Source organism: Onychomys torridus, chromosome 2 (assembly GCF_903995425.1).
Source record: "Onychomys torridus chromosome 2, mOncTor1.1, whole genome shotgun sequence".
NCBI classification, from domain to species: Eukaryota; Metazoa; Chordata; class Mammalia; order Rodentia; family Cricetidae; genus Onychomys; species Onychomys torridus.
The window spans coordinates 150,385,137-150,407,270 of NC_050444.1; the positions used below are offsets into that span (position 1 = coordinate 150,385,137).

At 51.6% G+C, this 22,134-nt stretch overlaps 2 protein-coding genes across 3 annotated transcripts; both read right to left on the reverse strand.

The window, feature by feature from the left end:
• Positions 1-4,593: 4,593 nt before the first annotated feature.
• C1qb (complement C1q B chain) lies at positions 4,594-15,716 on the reverse strand. Its single transcript, XM_036178622.1, has 8 exons — positions 15,620-15,716; positions 15,185-15,377; positions 13,370-13,922; positions 11,776-11,828; positions 10,237-10,305; positions 8,898-9,049; positions 6,178-6,379; positions 4,594-5,174 (listed from the first exon to the last, which is right to left on the reverse strand). Exons 2-8 carry the CDS (start codon positions 15,363-15,365, stop codon positions 4,594-4,596), a joined length of 1,791 nt encoding a protein of 596 aa, XP_036034515.1. The 5' UTR covers positions 15,366-15,377; positions 15,620-15,716.
• A 2,785-nt stretch (positions 15,717-18,501) lies between these two features.
• Positions 18,502-21,572, reverse strand: C1qa (complement C1q A chain). Of its 2 annotated transcripts, none has more exons than XM_036178912.1 (3): positions 21,507-21,572; positions 20,333-20,502; positions 18,502-19,320 (listed from the first exon to the last, which is right to left on the reverse strand). In XM_036178912.1, exons 2-3 carry the CDS (start codon positions 20,493-20,495, stop codon positions 18,746-18,748), a joined length of 738 nt encoding a protein of 245 aa, XP_036034805.1. In that variant the 5' UTR covers positions 20,496-20,502; positions 21,507-21,572; the 3' UTR covers positions 18,502-18,745. The 2 variants fall into 2 exon arrangements, with proteins under 2 accessions (XP_036034805.1, XP_036034804.1); XM_036178911.1 differs by having other exon boundaries at positions 20,333-20,532.
• Positions 21,573-22,134: the final 562 nt, after the last annotated feature.

The following is a 22,134-nucleotide window of genomic DNA, read 5'->3' on the forward strand; positions in this document are numbered from 1 at the left end:
ATATGCGCCCCCATGTTGGGTTGACAGGGTGTTTTAGTTTTGTTTCTGCTGCTCTGATAAACACCTCCACAAGGGGGCCGGAGAGATGGCTCAGCAGCTAAGAGCACTTACTGTTCTTGCGGAGCACCAGGGTTTGATTCCCAGCTCTCGCTTGGTTCACAACCATCCATAACTCCTATTCCAGAGAATCCAACACACTCTTTTGTTCCCTGGTACACAGTATGCATGTGGTGCACAGAGAACAAAACACCCCCACACAAGGTAACAAAGTAAACAACAAAAACTCACCTTGACAAAAAGCGATTTTGGGGAGAAAGAGTTTATTTCATCTCACACTTCCAGATTACAGCCCACCATAGTGAAAATGTCACAGTGACAGACAGGTACCTGGAGTGGCTAGCCACATCCGAAGTCAAGAGCAGAGAGGGAATGAATAAACGCATGCTTGCTCGCTTACTTGCTTGTGCTCGGCTGATTTTTCCACTCTTCAGCATTTCACGAATGCCTGCCTAGGGAATGATGCTGCCCACACCAGGCTGATCTTCCTATATGAGATAATCTCCCCACAGATATGCTCTTAGATCAACCCGACGCAGACAATCCCTTATTGAGACTCTGTGACTCTAGGTTGTGTCGACAATGCTAACTGTTACATGCTGTGCTGGGCATCAAATCCAGGGTTTTGTTTTTGTTTTTCGAGACAGGGTTTCTCTGTGTAGCTTTACACCTTTCCTGGAACTCACTTGGTAGCTCAGGCTGACCTCCAATTCACAGAGATCTGCCTGCCTCTGCCTCCCGAGTGCTAGGATTAAAGGCGTGCATTGGTATTAAAGGCATGCGCCGCCGCCGCCGCAGCCGCCGCAGCCGCCACAGCCGCCACAGCCGCCGCAGCTGCCGCCGCCACCACCACCACCCGGCTCAAATCCAGGATTTTATGTGCACTTGACAAATACTCTATCATCTGAGCTATGTCCCAGCCCTCCTATTTGTTTCTTTACAGAAAAAAAAAGTTAGGCATCCCCTTTGTCTGGAGTACTGGCTTTCCAGGACTTCTTTGTTGTTAGTGTGTGCTGGGGAAGGAACACAGCCTTGCCATGCTGGCTGTATGCTCTGCTACTTGGTTCTGCCATTGGTTTCTACAGTGGCATTTCTCAGCCTCCTGGCCCCACCCATCCATGGGCGGCCTGTGGGAGCAGGTTGTATTCCCTCCTTAGAGTTTCTGCTTCAGTTGGAACAAGGTGGGGGCAGAGATTCTAGGTTCCTAAGACAGCCGCTGTGAAGGTGAGGCTGACCAGGGCCTAACTTAGGAGACATGGATCTTCAAAGCTGACTGGCACCCCCATCCTAGAAGATCACGCCCCACCCTGAGACTGGGAAGGAAGGGAGGGGAGCTTCCAGGTGCCACCTGGCATCAGTCCTGGGCAGGCCATCCTTCTCCTGGTGTCTACTTCCCCCTGGTGGCCGCAAGATTAAAACTGGCCTGGATGTCCAGCCTTGAAGCTAGGGGCTCTCTGCAGAAACATTCCAAAGCCTGGAAGCAGCCAGGTATGATGGTGTGCACCTTCGGTCTGGGCACTAGTGAGCAGAAGCAGTGAGTGTGGTGAATGTGAGGCTGGCCTGGGATGTAGAGTGAGATCCTGTCTCAAAAAGTACAAAGGAAGCAGCTGGAGAGACGGCTCAGCAGTTAAAAGCACATATTGCTTTTAACTCAGCGCCTAAGCCTCACAACTACCTGTAAATCTGGGGATCTGACAACCTCTTCTGGACTCCACGGGCACCTGAACTTATATGGACACATTCATCTACATAGACAAATCGTTTTAAAAATTAAATAAGTATTGGGCTGGAGAGACGGTTCAGCAGTTAAGATCACTGGCTGCTCTTCCAGAGAACCCAATTTCAACTCCCAAGCATCCACACAGTGGCTCACAACCATCTATGAGTCCAGTGGTCAAGGATCTGACATCTTCTGACTTCAGTGGGCACCAGGCACACACATAGCACACATACATACATTCAGACAAAACACATTTATATATATGAGATAAAATAATCTATTTTTTAATCTTTTTTTTTTTAAAGTAAAAATAGGGGTTGGGGATTTAGCTCAGTGGTAGAGCGCTTGCCTAGCAAGCACAAGGCCCTGGGTTCGGTCCTCAGCTCTGGAAAAAAAAAAAAAGTATATATAAAGCCTTAGGGCTGAAGAAATGTCTTAGCCATTAAGATAGTGGTTCTCAACCTTCCTAATGCTGTGACCCCTTAATACAGTTCCTCATTTGTGGTGACACCCCACCATAAATTTATTTTCATTGCTACTTCATAACTGTAATTTTGCTACTGTTATGAATCATAATGTAAAATATCTATGTTTTTTGGTGGTCTTGGGCAACCCCTATGAAAGGGTTGTTTGAGCCCCAAAGGGGCCATGACCCACAGATTGAGAACTGCTGGGTTGAGGGACTGGCACTACTCTTGCAATGGACCTCAGCTCTGTTTGCAGCACCTGAAGCAGATGGCTCACTAGCACCTGTAACTCCAGCCACCCTTTAGATCTGTAATCAGGCCGTACCTCCTCCCCAAAGCAGGGTTATTCCAGCCCTTCCCATTCTTCCCTTCTCAGCCCCTCACAAGGTCAGGTCTGAGCTGACTGACACAGGTGCATGGCAGCTACATACAATCCAATGTCTGAGGCATCAAGACCACAAGAGTGAGAGCCCAGTCAGAGGCTTACCTGTTAAGACCCTCCTGCTAGCCCCACCCACCAATCCTGTCCCCAAAGTGGGAGGGATTTAAGGTATTGTAGCTTTTCTTAGGGTCCCAGCCCCAGCTCTGCTTGCTGATTGGCAGGCTCATTTCTCAGGAGCTTTACTTCTTCCTCCTCAGGCTCTACAGGGATCCGATGTCCCTGGCCTCTACAGACACCTGCACATGCCCACACTTGGACACACACGTGTATACACATACATATAATTAAAAATAAAAGAAAACTCATTTTTAAAAGCCTAGGCAATCTCTGTCCTGACAAGAGAGATTGTATCTAGGAAATTAATTCAACGGAAGAGTCAAGGACATTGTTGTCACTCCGCTGTTTGTTTATAAGGAGCTGAAACAGGATACCCGAGGGCCATCACTTGTTTTTAGTCACAGTTGCTACAAAGCCCAGACAAGACCGGAACTTGTGTCTGTCTGACTCCAAAGCCAGCCCCCTTCAGTGCCCAACACAGCACCTCAAGGTGGGCCCTGCCTGCTGCAGGGAAGCTTGGGTGACATGGCTCTGGGCCTGCTTCTCTCACAAGCTATGTGACACCAGGCAGGTCGCTCAACTGCTCTGTCTCATGGTTCCCAGTCATGGGAACCTACTGTGCAGGTTGCATGAGCTGAAGACCCTAGAGCGGTGATGAGATCATCCTAATTTATCCAGCCCTATCTCAGATGGGCTCAGTGGCCCAGCCTGGAATCCCAGCTACTGGGGAGGATGAAACAGGAGGATTGCCTGGATGACAGAGTTCAAGGCCAGTCTGGGTAACTTAGCAGGTCTACAGGGTGGCTAGATCCCAGAGTGGAAGGCTTCTAGGAGGAGGAACCACCCTGTAGGAGAGCTTCAGAGGGAAGGTGCAAGCTAGCTGCAGGATGTCCAGGCTCCCAGGTTGGGGCTCTTTCCAGCAGACATTGGAGAGCTACTGAAGGTTTTGAGCAGAGGTGTGACTTTGTTTTAATAAATGAGTGAACACTCACTGGGCTGGGGAGACACTAAGAGGGAGCATGCAGGGCAGAGGGTGGGGTGGGGTGGGGATCCCTTGAACTCTGAGTGGCAGAATGTGAAAGACCATTAGGAGGTGCCGGAGACATATTGTCTTAGAAGTCTCAGGCACAGCCACTTGGAGACCTGCTATACGGTGGGATCACAATCGCTGCATCTTCTGGCCCATTTCCCACCTCTGTAAAGAGGTCTGAGGTATCTTGTTCCCGAGGGAGAGTGTGAGGACCAAGGAGAGTGAAGAAAGGGCAGAGCTCAGAAGTGCCGGTGCTGCCTCCTACTGTGTGCTGGCCAGGAGAGAACCACAAAACGGAGCCTTCCATTCCATTCGTCTCTAGTTAACTGGGGGGTCTTGTAAATGTGTGTGTGTGTGTGTGTGTGTGTGTGTGTGTGTGTGTGTGTGTGTGTGTGTGATTTCTCAGCAACCTCCTTTGAGACAGGATCTCTCACTGAAACTGGAGCTCACCCATTTCCTAGACTGACTGGCCTGAGATCCAATCCCCCACGCCCTCTGCTTTCCCAGTGTGCTGGGAATACAAGGGCATGCTGCCATACTCAGCATTTTTACCTTACTGACTGAACCACCTCCCCAGCCTGTGAAAATTCATTTGTTTATTCTTTGACTAACACTTCTCAGCCCTCCCATGAGCCAGGTCCAGGGACTAAGACTCAAACTAGACCATTGTCCTTTGGCCTTGAAGGTTTATTTATTCTGTAACATCTACAGGGCTCTGGCCTGGGCTTTGAGCAGGCCAGGGAGGATGTCAGGGGTACAAGGAGGATTGCTGGTAGGGAGGCAGGAGACGGTCATGAATAGGTATGGTTTGACCCTGTGATCATGCATCCATGTCAGGGAAGAGCAGAAAGCCAGTGAAGATGCTGTTGGCTCCCTCGACACCCAGCAGGGAGTTCTTGTCTGTGGCCTGCAGGTTAACAACCTCGCCTTGCTCCAGCTTCAAGACTACACCACCTGTGGTGACCTGGAAGGTGTTCTGGGCATAGTCACAGAAGGTGAGTACCTTCTGCATGTGATCCCGATCCCGGCCACGCACGAGGTTCACGCACAGGTTCCCTCGGGAACTGGCGTGGTAGGTGAAATAGTAGAGGCCAGGCACTCTGCAGGTGAACCTGCCACTGCGTGGCTCATAGTTCTCATTCACATTGGTGATCACCTTCTCAAAGCGGATGGTCTGGTCCCGTCTCAGGGGGGTGTTGATGGTCCTCAGAGCAGAGAAAGCTACTTTCTGGGTAGCCTTGTAGTCTCCTGAGTCACCTTTGGGACCAGGGGCTCCAGGGGGCCCTGGAACACCTCTAGGGCCAACAGGACCCTTGGGGCCGACTTTGCCTGGAATCCCAGGGATCCCTGGGTCCCCTTTCTCTCCAAACTCACCATGGTCTCCAGCCAGTCCAGGAAGCCCTGGAGAAACAGAATCAAGAGAAAAGAGGAAACTTGAGGCCACTGTGATAAAGGAAGAGCTGGGTTCATTGCACCTCTCTGGGTTCCACTTGCTAACTATAAAATAGTGGGGGGTGAAAGAGAGAGCCTCCTAATCTCCCTCTACTCCAGGTCTTTAACTCTGTGTTGGGTTTGAAACTCATGGGGAACTGATGCCCGGGGGTTGAGTGAGTGGAACCCCAATGAAGAAGATGTGAGCCTTGTTTCTCTTCTCAGCTCACACACCTTTGTCAAGCTTAAGCCTGAAGCAAGGACAACGAATTCACATCATACATGCTATCTTTTCTCTTTCCTAGCCCATGGCAGACATCCTTAATCGATCACAGCCCACCTCTGGCTACACCTAGTTGTGGATGGTAGAATTTCTCTCACATCATCACTGTAAGCAGCCATGGTCCCCACCATCATATTCCAATAGAAAATCAGAGCACAGTGCAGAGAGCGCACACTCTAGAGACAGATGTGTCCCATGTAATGCCTGCCCCTCTGAGTTGTATCACCAGACACAATGAGACACAGTCTCTGAGGCTCAGCTTCCTCATCTGTGAAACAGGGATGGTTGTATTTTGAGGAACTGTGAAGATGTAGTGGGCTTCTGAGAGAAGAGGGGCTGCCACAGAGGGTGGCTCATAGCTCATGGATTAAATGAAACTCTGTTTACGGAGGGAGTTTCACAGCAAGGATCCTCTCAAACCCATGTCTGCCCTGACTTACAGATGAGGGCAGCTGGTTACCCTGGAGGTCAGGATGAGTGCTGTCCTAGCATGGAGGAGGATCCATTGTTTTATCTGAACCTAAGCTGCCTTCCTACACAGTTCCCCTGTTTGCAAAAGGGCAAACAGAAGCCTTTCCTGGAAAGATACTGGAGTCTCAAATTCTCTTGCAATCTCTAAGGCTGTGACTCAGGAGGTAGAAGATGGGGCCATGACCAGCAACATTAGTGTGTTCCCAAACTGTGCAGTACCTTTGTCCCCTTTTATCCCAGGAGTGCCAGGTTGGCCATCAGAGCCAGGAACCCCAGGGATGCCGGGGATGCCAGGGATGGCCGGGGGCCCTATGCAGCTGCTTTGGGCCCAGGAGACATGGAGCAGGCCCAGGAGCAGCAATAACAGTAGCGTTGAGACCTTGTCCCACCACGTCTTCATCAGCTCAACCTCTGAGGCCTCCTACAGGGTGAGAACATGTGGAAGTTACTGCCATGATAGCTTCCATCATTCATTAACCCATCCCTTCATCTATGCATCTCCCCATTTGTCCATCTCCCCATCTCTCTATCCATCCATCATTCCAAATAACCACCTATCCACCTACCCATCCATCTCTTCATCCATCCATCTCTCCATCCATCTATCCATCCATCCATCCATCCCTTCATCTATGCATCTCCCATTTGTCCATCTCCCCATCTCTCTATCCATCCATCATTCCAAATAACCATCTATCCACCTACCCATCCATCTCTTCATCCATCCATCTCTCCATCCATCCATCCATCCATCCATCCATCCATCCCTTCATCTATGCATCTCCCATTTGTCCATCTCCCCATCTCTCTATCCATCCATCATTCCAAATAACCATCTATCCACCTACCCATCCATCTCTTCATCCATCCATCCATCCATCCATCCATCCATCCCTTCATCTATGCATCTCCCATTTGTCCATCTCCCCATCTCTCTATCCATCCATCATTCCAAATAACCATCTATCCACCTACCCATCCATCTCTTCATCCATCCATCCATCCATCCATCCATCCATTTGTCTGTTCATCTGTCCATCCATCTAATCACCCATCCATTCATTCCATAATCTACCCATGCATTTACCCATGCCTCCATGCACCCATGTATTCATGTACACGTACATGCATGCATCCATATGTTTACAGATTGCCTTTCATACACTAGAGCCTGAGGGTACAGTGACAACAAGGCAGAAATGGTCTCTGCCCCCAAAGTCTTTTGTTACTAAGTGGAAGCAGTCAAAAAGTACATAGGTAGACTGAGATGGACGCAGACTGATGGGTGCCTGAAGGAGGAGAATGGGTGAAGTTTGGAGGGGGCTAATCTCAGCAGGACTGTATTCTCCACAGGAGACAAGTAATATTTGGGCTGAGATCTGAAGGCTCAGAAAGGAGTGGGGCAAGTATGTTCCAGAAATGTGTCTCAGAGGTTGAAAATACTTGCTGGTCTTCCAGAGGACCTAAGTTCAGTTCTCAGCACCTATATGAGGCAGCTTGCCAATGTCTTTAACTGCACCTCCAGGGAATCCAATACCTCTGGCCTCCTTAGACATCTGCACTCATGTGCATACATCCACATACAGACACACACTTACACATAATTAAAACTAATAAAAATATGGGGCTAGAGAGATGACTCAGTTGGTAAGAACACTTGTTCTTGCAAAAGACCTGGGTTTGATTCCCAGCACCCATAGTCAGTTCACAACCATCTACAACTAGAGCTCAAGGGGATCTGATTCCCTCTTCTGACCTCTGCAGGCACTAGACATACATGTGGTAGACATATATACATGCTGGCAAAATAAAAGAAATAAGGGTTGGGGATTTAGCTCAGTGGTAGAGCGCTTGCCTAGCAAGCACAAGGCTCTGGGTTCGATCCTCAGCTCAAAAAAAAAAAAAAAAAAAGAAAGAAAGAAATCTAATTTATTATTATTTAATTAATTAATCTTGGGGGGCGGTTTTAGACAAGGTTTCTCTGTATAGCCTTGGCTATATTCCTCAGAGATGAGGAAACAGAGGCTCAACCATTTGAAAATACCTCCCACTATCACCTAGCAAGCTGTTCATGGACAGGGCTATGACAGGACTTTTCTCTGGGCACAGTTTACTGTTCTATGAGATGGGGACAATGCTGAACTCTAGTCTATATTGGGAGTCTCAAGTCTCATACTTGGGGAGGCCTTCAAATCCTCTTGGTTGGACCACCCGCCTCTTCTGCCAGCCCATCATCACAGCCCCTCATCTTTTTCTACTCGAGCATGGAGCCAGACCAAATGAGCTTTGAACTCCCATCTGCCACTCCCTGGCTGTGTGACCTCAGACAAATGTTTAACATCTCTGGTCTCTTTGATGCGGTTCATTTCTGGCTTCCAGGGCTGTCAATGGTATTAAATGAGATGGCACGGGGAAGATTAAGGCTTCTTAGGCAGCATGTGTCCTTTGCAGATACGATTTTGTCACTCAGGACTAACCAACCAACAATGACCTCCAACTCCAGGTGCTGAGGACATGCGATAGTGGACAGAAGAGGCCTGGGTTCTTATCCTGCCTCTGCCTCACTGACAGAATCAAGCTTGGTCTCTGCTTACTGCACCCATAAAAGGCTCTGTTCTCCCCAGAAGAGGATTTTGGGACCAAAGAGGTTATGAGACTGACTGCAAGTGACCAGCATGCAAGAGACAGGAGTGGCGTTTGGTCTAAGTCTCCATGGTTCCTGAGACCAGGATCCTAGGTGCTCCTGTTACAGGCTGCCTACCCATCCCCTGTGCTGAGGTAGCCACGGATTCCTAGTTCACCCCAGAGATTCTGTGCTGTGGATCTGGGTTTGGGCTTTGAGAATTCAGCCCAATTAATAATTCCGACGTTCATAGCTGGAAGCAAGGCCTGTGTTGGTAAGTTAATCCATCTCCCCTGCCCACCCCTGGAGTGCTCACCTGAATACAGAGTCCTGATGTCCTGTGATACTCCAGGCCAGACAGCAGTGGGTTCTCAAAGCCCAGAGCCTGCTCCTGTCTACAGAAAGCGGAAGTATGGGTCCCTAGAGGCAGGAGGGGCCCTCCCTTGTCCTCTCCCAAGGCCCAACACACTGACCCCCCTCTCTCTCATCCTTCTGTTCCCCCATCCTGCTGCCCTCAGGCAGTTTCAGGTCCCATTTCTGCCCCTGGGGAGGGAATTACTGTAAACGATGGCTGTGACCAGCCTGGTTTTGTCGACTCAGCACCCGGGTGGGGAGGGGGTCGGGGAATAGCCTGTCCTTGGGGATTGTCCCCAGCTGGCTGCTTGCCTGCAAGGGCTTTGTGAGCACGTGATGATTTCCACAGGGACTAGGGTTCCTCCATGGATGCAGAGAGGCCCATCTAAGGCCTGTACCCTGGCTTCACAGCCAGAGACCCGGATTCCTACCACAGCTCTGCCACTTGCCAGCTAAATGCCCTCAATACAGAGAACCCAGGGGGCGTCCCAGTTTTCCCCACTAAATGATGGAGCTGTGACTATGTACACTCTGGCTCTCCCAGGCCTCCAGGAGAACAGAGGCGGGATTGGAGAAGGGACAGAGCAAACTCGACTCGTGAATTGTGAATGTCACTTCATGTCCTAGGTTCCCCTTTCTGGCCTTATCTCTTTCTCTGCCTCCCTCTCTCCACCTCTGCTCTCTTCTCTGTCTCCAGAAAATAATCCAATAATGAATTTTAAATGTATTCATTACTTATTCATTCCCCTCCTTCCACTCCCAACAGGGCTCGGAGCCCTTGACAATGATAGCCACAGGCAGGGGACTGTTGCCCAGGGATCTAAAGATGACACCAAGTGAGAACTGTAGAGATGCTTGAAGGCTACTGTGTCCACCCTGTCCCTCTTTTTACTGAGGGAAACTGAGGCTCAGAGGCATGAGTCAGCAGGCTTTTTTTTAAAGATTTATTTTATTTATTATGTATACAGAAGAGGGCACCGGATCTCATTGCAGATGGTTGTGAGCCACCATGTGGTTGCTGGGAATTGAACTCAGGACTCTGGGAGAGCATTCAGAGCTCTTAACCTCTGAGCCATCTCTCCAGCCCCCCCCCCCTTTTTTGCCAGGTACTGTGAGTCCCTTTAGGGGAGGCTGGAGCTGGATATTGAGTGTTTCTGCGGTAAATGCCACAGAAAATCAGGGAATCTCAGAACCCTTATCCCAGGGCAGGGCCTGAAGCCATAGAGCTCTGGGGCCAGGGTCTAGCTGTGCTGCTGTGGCTGTATCTATGACCAGGTATCACACCACTCCAGGGCAGGTACCCAGAGGGTACGGGCACTGAGCTCCACTGGAAGCTTGGAGAGGGATCAGTCTTCGGCTCGTGCCGTTACCTATGCATGGAGACAAGGGGTTAACTACAGGAACAGAGGGAAAGAGGAGGTAAATACGACAACAGCAGATCTCTAGGCTCAGCCAGGTTCATAAGAGAAGAGAGAGCTGAGGGATACATGTTCAGGAACCCTCTTTCTTATTCATCCAGTTCTCAGAGAATCTCACTATGTAGCCCAGGTTAGTCCTCAGACTCAAAGTTCTTCTGCCTCTGCCTCCTGAGTACTGGGATTACAGGTGTGCATCATGACACTCAGCCTCGGGTCCTCCTGAGTACTGGGATTACAGGTGTGCATCATGACACTCAGCCTCGGGTCCTCCTGAGTACTGGGATTACAGATGTGAATCATGACACTCAGCCTCGGGTCCTCCTGAGTACTGGGATTACAGATGTGAATCATGACACTCAGCCTTGGGTCCTCCTGAGTACTGGGATTACAGATGTGAATCATGACACTCAGCCTCGGGTCCCTGATTCCCGAGTAAGTGCCAGTAGAAGTTCAGCCTGAACTTGAACCTGGAGAAACATCAGGGTGAAGAGCAGGAAGCAGGTGCAGTGGGGGATTGAGGATGGTCTTTTCAAATTTGAACTCTACCTCTCCAGTCATGTGGGTTTGAGCACATTACTGACTAGGGTTCCATCAGGTCTACATCAGAGATGGGGGAGCCTGTATTCTGGGGTTGTTGGTGAGACAGAGAAGTAACCTTCAAAGTCCAGGGCCAAAGTGGCCTCAGACACAGTATTATCTGTATGACAAGCAGACAGGCTTAGAGCGGGCAGGGTCTATACCTGAGCCTGGGTCCCTGGCAGGATTAGGAGCTGAGGGGCCCCTGAGCCTTGGTCCCTAAGTGAGAAGTGGTATCTCTTCCTTCACTTTCTGACAGAATGGTGGTGATAACTAAATATGGAGAAGAGCGAGAAACCCCAGCTGCCCAAAGAAGTCCCTTGCATCAGGGTCTCTTTCTGCTTCCTGCCTTGTCCCAGCTCGCAGTACCCACCTCCTCCACACGGCCAGTAGGCTGGCACACTCTAAGGTCTGCTCATCTTGTAGCGAGGACAAGGGAATAATTATGGAGGGATGTGTGTGTGTGTGTGTGTGTGTGTGTGTGTGTGTGTGTGTGTGTGAGACAAACCTCGTTTCCCAGATACAGGCACTGGCTCTGACTCCGTGGTTGACATAAGCATTGCATTGATTTTTTTTTAACCAAAGGAGAAACGAGAAGAAAGATTTATCACACAGGGCATCGCTGGGTGAACTGCTAAGTGGTTGATGGAGGGACAGCTGGGGATGCTGTGGCCAGTGACCCAGCCTGGCCCTGCTGAGTGCCCAGATGCAGTGAGCTGGTGGGGTTCCTAGCCTGGCCTTCTGCTGTGTGTGTGTGTGTGTGTGTGTGTGTGTGTGTGTGTGTGTGTGTGTGTTTCCTTGCGTGCACATATGAATGCATCTTTATTTCCCTCTGTGCCATCTTACCCATTTCATGAGCCTCTACTGCCAGGTAGGCATCACAGGATTCCCACATAGTCCTGTGGGGAACACCGAACCATAAAGAGGTTAAGTGACAAAAGCTGATCCATAGGCCCTGGGACCATGTGCACCAGATTCACCTGTAGACCACCCACTGTTGCCTTGAAACAAAACTCTAGTTCTGTTTAAAATGTCTTTAGATTGATTTTATAGACAACCAGACTTGGGAAATTGGGAAATTGGGATCTAAAGAATCCTGAGCTTGAGGTCCAAGTCTATGAAAGGTATTGTGGGGACTCATGAGGGAATCCAGGCAGGCTTCATGGAGGAGGTGATCTTGATTGAAGGATATCGCCCAAAGGTATGTGGATAATTTCTATAGAGTGAAGGTTCAGTCAAGGTGAAGGCATGAATGTGTGATCCTTGCAGGATGAAAGGGTCAAACTGGACTCAGGACACTCATTCACCTGAGCTGATGATTATTTATTTGTTTGTTTGTTTGTTTGTTTATTTATTCATTCATTCATTCATTGTTTATTTGTGCCAGGGATGTAGGCTAAGCTGCATCCTCATGAGCCTCATGTGACAGGCTGAGATCCCAGCTGGTTGGAACTGGTTCTCCCAGACAGGAGGTGCAGGACCTCCCTCATACCTCTCTGCCCCAGACAGTTGCACTCTGTGATTTTTTTTTAACTTCATTTTTAAGTGTGTGTGTTTGGGGGAGGGGTATGTACATTATGAGTACAGGTGCCTGTGGAGTCCAGAAGAGGACATCTTGTCCCCTGGAGTTCCAGGCAATCATGAACTGCCTGATGGGAATGTTGGGAACCAAACTCCGAGCCTCTGCATGAACAGCAAGTGCTGTTCACCACTGAGCCATTTCCTCTAGCCTGACAATTGCACTTTGCATTCTGTGAACTCAGGTACACCAGGGACCTCCCTGGTGCTCTGAAGATTGTGGTGGCCAGTCCCTGCCATCAGGATTTTCATAGCCCAAACTTGGCAACTTAAGGGCAGCTACTTTTTAGACAGCTTCTTGGGGTTCCTAGAATATGTGTGTCAGCCATCAGGGATGTGTGTGTCTCTACTATCCACATATCCATGTTCGTCTCAGAACATGAAAGTGAATATTAAGCACCTGGATTCATAAGAAGGACTTACATGCTAGCTACTGTGGGTTTATATTGGCTCATTCATTTGTTTTGTTTTTACTCATAAACGTACCCATTTCAGCATTCATTAATTCACCCCAAATCATCCCTTCCCTTAGCACGAACTCACAGATGCAAAACTCTACAAGCCAAGTTCAAAGCCTTCCAGTAAGAAATCTGAGTCATGCATATTTAGTGATCTATTTATTTATGTATCTCCCCATCTGAAAAACAAATCAACAGTCTCAAGGTATTGCTAAACTGCCACAGGAATGGTACCAGTAGGTGGTTCCTGGGGAAGCTCAGAGGAGTCAGCCGGTGGATGGATTAGGAGCCAGGCGGGCTTCCTGGAGGAAGAGGTCAGCAGTGTAGAAGGGTCTGAATGAGGATGAAGGAAGCAGAGGGAGCGAGGTGGGGGGATGGAGGCTGGGGCCAGCCTACCACTCTAGTCGGGAAACAGCAGGAAGCCTGAGAAGACGCTGTCAGAGCCCTCAGTGCCCACCATGCCATTGTAATCGTTCACGGCCAGCCACACCTCATCGCCCTTCTGAAGCCGCAAGAGCACTCCTCCTGAGCTGACCTGCTTGCTGTTGGACATGTGGTCGCAGAAGCTGGTCACCTTGACCCTGTTGAGGAGCAACTGCACGCACAAGTTGGCCGTCTGTGATGTGTGGTGGACGAAGTAGTACAGGCCGGGCACTTTGCAGGTGAACTTGCCCGTGCTGGTGTCATAGTCCCCCTGAGGGTTGGTGACGACAGAGTTGAACTTGACCAGGCCATTGGCCTCTGGGTACTGGGCAGTCTGCCGGGTGACTGTGAACACTGATTGATGTTTCTGTTTGTATCGGCCCTCCTCACCTGGCTCCCCGGGAGGTCCCCTGGGGCCTGGATCCCCTGGTAACCCGAAGGTCCCTATGGGGCCATTTTTTCCACGATGGCCAGGCATGCCAGGCTCGCCCTTCTGACCCTTGGGTCCTCGTGTCCCAGGGATGGCTGGGATTCCTGGAGAGAGAGCAGGAGGAAGGAAGTGATAGGGTAGGGGACAGGAAGGGGGACCCCAAGTGAGTCTGGCAGTGACCTGTACCTCCCAGGTGGCTCTGACCAGGGGTAAGGGGCAGGGTGTGTATGGGGTTGGGGGTGAGGTCTGCTTTAGTCCCACACTTGGTCCAGCCCTGTCTCACTTTCCAGATCTGTGGTGGAGGAGCAGGAGAGGGCCTGAGTGGCAGCGAAGGACAAGAGAACAAGAGCCTCTATGTGACTCGGAGCCAGTTGCTTGATCTCTCTGGACCCCAGTTTTGACATTCGCAAAGTAGAAGCATATCATGCCTCTAAAGGATTTAGGCCTCAGTTTCCCCATTTGTAAAGCATGACTGAGATGTTTATCTGTTCTGGGAGGTGAACTTGAAGAGTGCTCAGAGTACACCGGAGCTGAGCCTGGTGTCTAGGGGATCTGTCCTTGACCAGCCTATGTACAGGGTTCCCTGAAGTGCAGCCCTGGGGAGGGGGGGGGCTCACTGGCTCCCCTGAAGTGAGTAATTCCTTCCAGAGTTGCAAGATTCCATTCTGTGGCTTAGAGGGAAGAGGGCAGTATGGACATTCTTAAGGACACTTTCCATTAACCCCCCTTCCCTGCCCCGACCACATTCCTCTGTTCTCATGAATTCTGTTTGGTCCCACCCAGCCTTCCTCATGCCCATGTACCACTGATGTCCCAGAGAAGCATGCTCACTTGGGGAAGGGGTCACCACACCTGCCCTCCACTCCTACCTAACCCTAGACTCCTTTCCCTGACCCTTCCTTCACACCAGGGCACCCATCCGAACATTCTGGGTGAAGTCCTGACCACCTGTCCCTTGCATCTTGATTGATAGACCATCAAACCTGCCAGGAGCTTCATTTGTGCCACATATGCAAACTCATTCAAAGCCGAGACACCCTGAGAAGCAAAGACCCCAGCACCTGTTTCACAAATGTGGAAACTGAGGCAGTTAAGACACTGGTGCAAGCTGGCATGGAGGGAGGTAGTGGGTGTGACTTTGACCCTACAGTCAGTGCACCTGAAGCAGCCAGGGTGGACCACCTTCCCTAAGTGTCCCCCTGCATAGTTAGGAGGCTGTTTACCTGCCTGCAGGGACAGAGGCTTCTCCTTAACTCCCTTCCACAGGACAACAAGCTACAAGGTCACCAGAGTCGGCTGGACGCTGAAGCCTGGACTCCAAGGACAGAGGAACTAGGCCTGCCGAAAGAGAGGCCTGCAGACTCACCTGGCTCACCCTTGGGCCCTTGGATTCCATCATGTCCATCCTTCCCAGGGGCCCCCGGCAGGCCTGGCATCCCTGGGATCCCATAGCAGCTGGTGCTGGCCTGGCTCCTGAGTGGCAGAGCCAGCAGAAGCAGCAGCAGGTAGAGTCCACATTGGGGCTGGCAGCTGGGCCCTACCTCCATCCTGAGGAGGGGCTGTGGAGAGAGACGGGGAGCTGGAACTGAGCCCCCCACTTGCCTTTCTTCCCCACACTGCCCTGCCCCCTTCCATAACCCTTCATCCTGGGGAGCCCAGATCCATCCACAGATAATGGTTGGATGATGGACAGATGAGTAGTCAGTCTCTTCTAAGGCCCAGGCCGGGGCTTCTCATGGTTCAGGAAAGGTCTGGGGGGAAACTGTGTCTCACTCCCACCGGGGCAGGGTCCCAGCCTCACCTGACGGTGTAGGGGACTTCAGGTCTAATCAAAGAGATGTCCTGTTCTCCCCGACAGGAGGACACTGTGTCAGAATGGACAGAGAAGAACTGCCCAGAACAGGCTCTGGTGCCCCTCCCCCCACATCACCCTAATCCCACATCCTCTTTCCAGTAATTTTCCTGACTTGACACTTTCTTTTCTGTTCTGAACCACAATGACACCTCTATCCCCGCTTCCTTCCCTGGCCCTAGGTCTTGTGTGATGAAATGAGGAAGTGTCTGCTGTCCCTTCATCCTGGGAACATCAGTGTGTGTGTGTGTGTGTGTGTGTGTGTGTGTGTGTGTGTTGCACATCTATGTGCATAGACCTGAGCCCAAGGCACAACTGTTCCCAGGGGCAGGTTGGCCATCTAATTTGTAGCCCCACTACGGTATTCGCCATGCCCAAGGTTCAATGTCCTTCCATCTTCCATCTCCCTAAGGGAAAGTTATAGTCCCTCTTCCAGAAGAAGAGACTGAGGCTTGCTCTAAGTCACACACTGAATACTGGTCAGGGTGATCCCTGTGTTCATCAGTTCCCGAGAACCAAGCCTCACATGCAGCTGTCAAGTGGTGGGCTTATTCTAGAAGCATCCACAGGCCCCTTCCATTGTCAGGCTCAGGGAAGGATGCCAGGGCGAGCTTGCTTTGCCTCCATGCATCAGCTGGTCTGGCTATAGAGCCAGAGCCTCAGATTTTCCTTGCTGGTGACTCCCTGATCGGTAGACACAACCGCTGCTCTGCAGACCCGTTGCCCCACTGGGTGTGGGGTGCCAGGACATGATCGGCACTACCTCTTTCTTTTCTGGGCCCCCACAGCCTTGATGGGCTTCCCCATTCCCATCATCCTGGCCCCCACCTTGTCTCTGGTCCTAGGGCTTGTGGTCAAGCCAGGCATCTCCCCGTCTCTTTGCTCAAGTGGGATTTTTTTTAGGATGAAAGGAAGTTTGGGGAAGCAGAGCAGTCCAGCCTTGACCTTCTTATTACCTGGACTTGGGTGGGATCCTGTGTAAGGCATGGGGAGGATTCTGTACCATGCTTATGCTACACCCTAGGCCATGCTAACAGTTTAGGCTGCCTAGCTAAGGAGCCCTCAAGGTTTTGTTCTCCCAGTCATCCTGATACTCCCTCCATGCCATGAGTCCAGCGTGAGAATGCACTAGCATCCCAGGGCTTGGGGGAGCAGGCGTAATGGGCTCTGCATTGTGGGATGGCAGTAGTGGAAATCTGCTCTCTTCTGTCTTGGTCACCTCCGTGCCATGCCTAACTCTTCCAGCAGGTGGCAGTCTCGGTCTGTGCTCAGTCCTCTCCACCCCGCCCACTTTTCTGCCTGGCTCAGCTTCCAGGCTCAGAGGAACTGAGATTTGCAGATGAAGGGGTGAGGCTGGCTGGAATGTGGGTTCAACACTCTCCACCTCTGATTCAGACATCCCCCTCCTCTCAGTACCCCACAAAGTGATGGGAGCCCTCCGCTTTGGGGCTAGACAGCCTGGCTTAGGTGTAGATCCATCTTCCAGCAGGGAGGCTTGAGGCATGCCTCCTTTCATGGAGATACAGTGTCCACAACTGTTTTGCACTCTGTGACTATGGACAGCCAGCACACGGGGTCCCCAAAGTCAATGTCTTTCTCAGTCTGTGGAGGTGTACATTCAGGGAGAGCTGGGGGCAGAGTGGACAGAGAAAAAGCCAAGGAGCTCTGAGGGCTGTGTGGTGTCCTGGAGCTGAGGAGGCCTACTCTCCCTGGAGGGTCTCACTTCTTCCCGACCTCAGAGGCTCTTGGCTGTAGGGACAGGGCATGATTATGTATGTGGAAAGGGACATGCAGGCTGCATCAGGGACAACTCTGAGACCAGGTGCACCAGCCAGTGAACCAGAGGGCTTGTCCCTGACTCTGAAGTGTGAACACGTTGGGTGTGGGGTTAGTGTGGTAGAAAACACAAGCTTTCTTATTCAGGTGCATGTGGGAACATGTATATCCATCACAAGTGTGCAAGAGTGTATGTGCATGTATATGTGTGTGCGCCTGTGTTTGTGCTTAGAGAAGTAACTAGTAACTAAGGATGTGCATAGTGTTCGAGGAGGAAGTCCCTGAGTTCATGCTTTGGTGAGGAGTGGGTGAATCTCAGCCCAGGAATGCAGGACATTTTGAGTCTCAAGGGTAGTACATGCGTAAGCAGGAGACCGTGTATGTGTGATTGCTGTGAAACTGTGTGTGTAAGCCTCCATGTGTGATTGTGTATGAGACTGTGTGATTGTGGGAACACACCTGAGCATCCAGGATCCTCATCCCTAACCCCCAACCCCCTGCAGGATGCCAAGCAGTCAGCTGACAGCAATCCAGTCTCCATGTCTGCCTGACAATCACTCAGGAAAAGCAGCTCTGGGAAAGACTGCTGGGTGTCTATGAGCCATTCACTTGCCCTCTCTGGGCTAGGCTGCAGAAGCACCAGTGTGATTTGTCCAGTACAGGTGGGAAGACTGGGGAGGTGTTGGCCAGCCAGTCTGATTTTAACTCCAGCTTCTCCCCGGAGGTGATGACCTGGGCCTTGATGACCCTGGCTCTAGCCTCATGCCACCATCTTGGAGATGCGGTCAGACTACTCACCTTGGAGCTTGGTTAGCAAGACTGAGCAGAACAGAACAGGGACAGGCCCCGTCCTCAGTTTCCACGCAGATAGCAGGGGATGACATTCAGATTGCAGCCAGGCTGATGTCCCCTCGCACCCCCGCCCCCCCCCCCCCCCCCCCCCCCCCAGCATTTGTGTGCAATGCTAACACTGCCACCTCTCAAGCCATCAGCGATGGCCAGTTTTAGGCCTCCTTCCTGCCCAAAGCCCAGAACAACACCACTACACCTCAAGCCACAGACACAGATGGGGTCATTTATTCCAGAAAGTGCTTGAAGAAACCCCTGGGCTGTGTGCAGAGAGGCACCAGTCCTCAGGGCCCTCCATGCCAGCCCCTCTCCCCCCCCCCCCCCCGCCCCCCCCCCAGGCTGCTAAAGCCCCAGCTCTATCTGGCTCCTTCACTTTGCAGAGAGAAGGGCTGCAGGGCAAGGCCCCACCTCAGGGAATGGAGATGGCCCAGCATGGGGTGGCTCCCCAGCTCAGGCAGAGGGGAAAATGAGAAATCCGCTGAAGATGCTGTCGACTTCAGTACCTTGGTAAATGCGACCCTTTGCAGGGTCCTTCTCGATCCATACTTGGTCCCCTCGTTGCAGCTGGAGCACAGTGCCCCCTGAGACCACCTGGAAGAGGCCCTTGCTGTTGGCATCACAGAAACCCAGGGAACTCCTGGGTTGGCCCCGGGAGGAGGATTTGATAGACAGACAAATGTCCCACTTGGAGATCACTTGGAAGGTGAAGTAATAGTAACCGGGCACCGCACAGATGAAGCGGCCCGTGTTGTTCTGGTATGGGCCCTCCTCGTTGGTGATGACCTTGTCGAAGATAACCACATTGCCAACTGTCGGTGGGTTCTGCCGAATGGCCGAGAAAGCTGGCCTGGGCTGGTCCCTGATATTGCCTGGATTGCCTTTGATACCCTTTGGCCCTGGGGGGCCGCTGCTCCCCAGGGGCCCATTGGGCCCTGGGAACCCCATATTGCCAGGTTTGCCAGGGGGCCCAGATTCCCCAGGATCTCCTTTAGGGCCTCGGATACCAGTCCGGCCGCCAGCAGCTCCTGGTGGAAAGAGAAGATTGATGGATGAGGGTCATCTTGGGTTATGGAGTCTAGAGCCTGCCAGGCCTCACAGAAAAAGCCTTTGCTTTAAGAGACTGAGTCTGACTGGGCTGACTGGCTGTGTGGCGCTGGGCAAGCATGTCAGCCTCTCTGAGTCTCTGCTTCATCCACAAAATGGGGTGAAACAAAGACATTCATGTGGCAGACCCTGAATTCTAGGAAACGTGGGGCACTCTGGCTGTTGCCTCACGTGCCTCCAGATCACCTTTCTCAGTTTTGGGACCTTCATGGGGGATGGTGTGTGTGTGTGTGTGTGTGTGTGTGTGTGTGTGTGTGCGCGTGTGCACACAAATTGTGTCAGTGTTGGTGAGGGTCCTTTTGGCCTGCTGGAGACCAGGAGGATGAGGACGACAGGGGGCTTTCCTTCATGCTCTGGGCTCTGATCATCACCTCCCCCTTCCTACCCCCCTCAGGGTGATGTGTTCTGACCGGACAGAGTGGACAGGGAAGCGGGACAGGAAATGCAAAGGGCAGTTGCTACTGGCTGAGTTTTCTCATGTGCTTCTTTTTTTTTTTTTTTTTTTTTTTTTTGAGACAGGGTTTCTTGGTATAGCCTTGGCTATCCTGGAATTTGCTCTGTAGACCAGGCTGGCCTCAAACTCTTAAAGATCCACCTGCCTCTGCCTTCTGAGTGCTAGGGCTACAACTGCCCCACTTGTTTTTTCTGGGGGGGGGGGGGGGGGTGGTCTCTCTTACATGCTAGGCAGGGCTCTCTCCTTGCAGCCTGTTCTGCAGAGGAGGAAGGGGGGGAGGGGAGAGCTGAAAAGGGTCACAGAGAAGCCTGAGGCGGGGGCAAGGTCCCAGAGGCAGCTAGGCTCTCAGGTTCCAGGATATGCAGTTGCACATTGCATTGGCTTCCTGGACTCGGATGCATCATTGCTTCTCAGGGCCGTCCCAAGCCACTGCTTTGAGCATGGCAGGACCAGGGCTCCTGGAGAGAATGCTTACTTACCTGGTTCCCCTCTCTCTCCTTTGAGACCTGGCCTCCCTGGGCGGCCAGGATTTCCTGGAACTCCATCCTTCCCATTGGGTGCTCGGCAGACATCCTCAGTCTGTGTAGCTACCAGGGTCATGGCCAGCATACAGGCCACCAGCCACCCCTGAGAGGCCTCCATGATGTCGCTGTAGAGACACACAAGAACCCTGGGCAGGCTGGACACCCAGAATCACACATCTGTCACACAATGAATACCACATGCAAGGTTCTGGTGACCCTATCTGGGGCCTTGGTGTCCACCAATGAGATCTACACATAGCCTCAGCACCTATGATCAATCATAGGTCCCTAATTCTAGCCCTAACAATGACCTTGACCTTAGCTCTGACCTTAAACCTAGCGCCCAGCCCCTACCCTAATCCTAATCCAAGCCTATAGGTGCTAGCTCTAGCCTTAATTCTGACCTTGACTTTAACTATAACCTTAATCCTATCTCCTAGCTCTAGCTGGGATCCTGACCCTGACCCTGGCCCCAACCCTGATCTTAACCCTGGTCTTGATTCTGACCCTGACCTTGATCCTGATCCTAGCCCTAGCCCCAGCTCCAAACCTCATACCTTTCCCTTCGCACCTGCTCAGCACAAGATCTGATACCCACATAGCCCTCCCCACTCTCTGGACACACAGGCTCACATACTCCCACGGATGATGGATCTTGTTGAACAAATATTTACCAAGCGTCAGCACTGTTTTAATTACAATCTCCTGCCCAGATGGCAAGCTATGCATGCTCACAGGCTTTCACAGACATCTGCCTGCTCCCCGACAGCCTTGGCCCCCTTTCTACATCCATATGAGGGTTTGTCCCTGCAAACCCCCTGCTGGTCCAGCTGCTGGGCTCTGGCTCCCCAACCTGCTTCCCAGCTTCCTGTGTTCTTTGGTGGGAGAGAGACAGGACCCATTAACTCTGTTAGAACCATGAGCCCGGGTTCTCTCACCCTCCCCCAAACTTTGGCCAGAGGATAGGGTCCCTCTGCCTATCTGCTCTGGGTCCTAAATCAATATCCACCCCCATCCATCCTTGCATAGAACTAGCTAGCAGGAATATTCTTCCCTCCCTGCCTCAGTTGTCCAGAGTGGTCCAGCTACCTTGTTTGCCCAGCCCCCTCCCCCTCCAGCTTGGCCTCACCTGCCTCCGTGGTCAGCTCAAACTGGATGCTCTGGCCCTTTGCTGATGGTGGGACACCCATCAGCAAAGGGGTGTCAACAGAGTGCTGCCAAGTTTCACATCCTTTCCCACTTCCTCTTCTTGGGATCTGCCCCCTGAACTTCCCCAGGGCCAGACACCAGGCACGGAAATTTTAAGCGGACCTCAGCAAGATTGGGACACAGGAGGTCCTATCCCAGTCACAGTTGTGAGGAGAGCAGAATGGGGCTTGGGGATCCAGAGAAGCAAAGAATATCAGGGCAGAAGGAATCTGTGTTTGAATCAGTAACTTGGGTGCCTTTTTCATGATTAGGAAAGACACAGAGTTCATGACCAAGTGCTTGTAAAATTCAAAGAAGGAACAGAGAGTACTAGGCACAGGGAGGAAGAAGGCATGCAGCAATCAGCTTTGAGGCTCTCCACTTCCCAGCAGCCAGACTTCAGAAGTTGCCATATCTCTCCTCCCTCTCTCTCTCTCTCTCTCTCTCTCTGTCTCCCCTGCCTCCCGAGTGCTAAGATTAAAGGTGTGCGCCAAGACTGTGGGATTACAAGTGTGTCTCTATTAAGCTTGGTTTATTCAAAGCTGAGCATCGAACCCAGGGCTTCATGA

What these genes read in the sequence shown, in the direction of transcription:
- C1qb (XM_036178622.1), bottom strand. Translation starts at nt 15,365, where the DNA reads ATGGAGGTAGGGCCCAGCTGCCAGCCCCAATGTGGACTCTACCTGCTG. An exon ending in AGGGCCCAAGGGTGAGCCAG is followed by an intron (nt 13,923 to 15,184) that starts GTGAGTCTGCAG and finishes CTCTCTCTCCAG; the next exon opens with GAATCCCAGCCATCCCTGGG. An exon ending in TGGGATAAAAGGGGACAAAG is followed by an intron (nt 5,175 to 6,177) that starts GTACTGCACAGT and finishes CTGTTTCTCCAG; the next exon opens with GGCTTCCTGGACTGGCTGGA.
- C1qa (XM_036178912.1), bottom strand. Translation starts at nt 20,495, where the DNA reads ATGGAGGCCTCTCAGGGGTGGCTGGTGGCCTGTATGCTGGCCATGACC. An exon ending in AGGAGAGAGAGGGGAACCAG is followed by an intron (nt 19,321 to 20,332) that starts GTAAGTAAGCAT and finishes TCTTTCCACCAG; the next exon opens with GAGCTGCTGGCGGCCGGACT.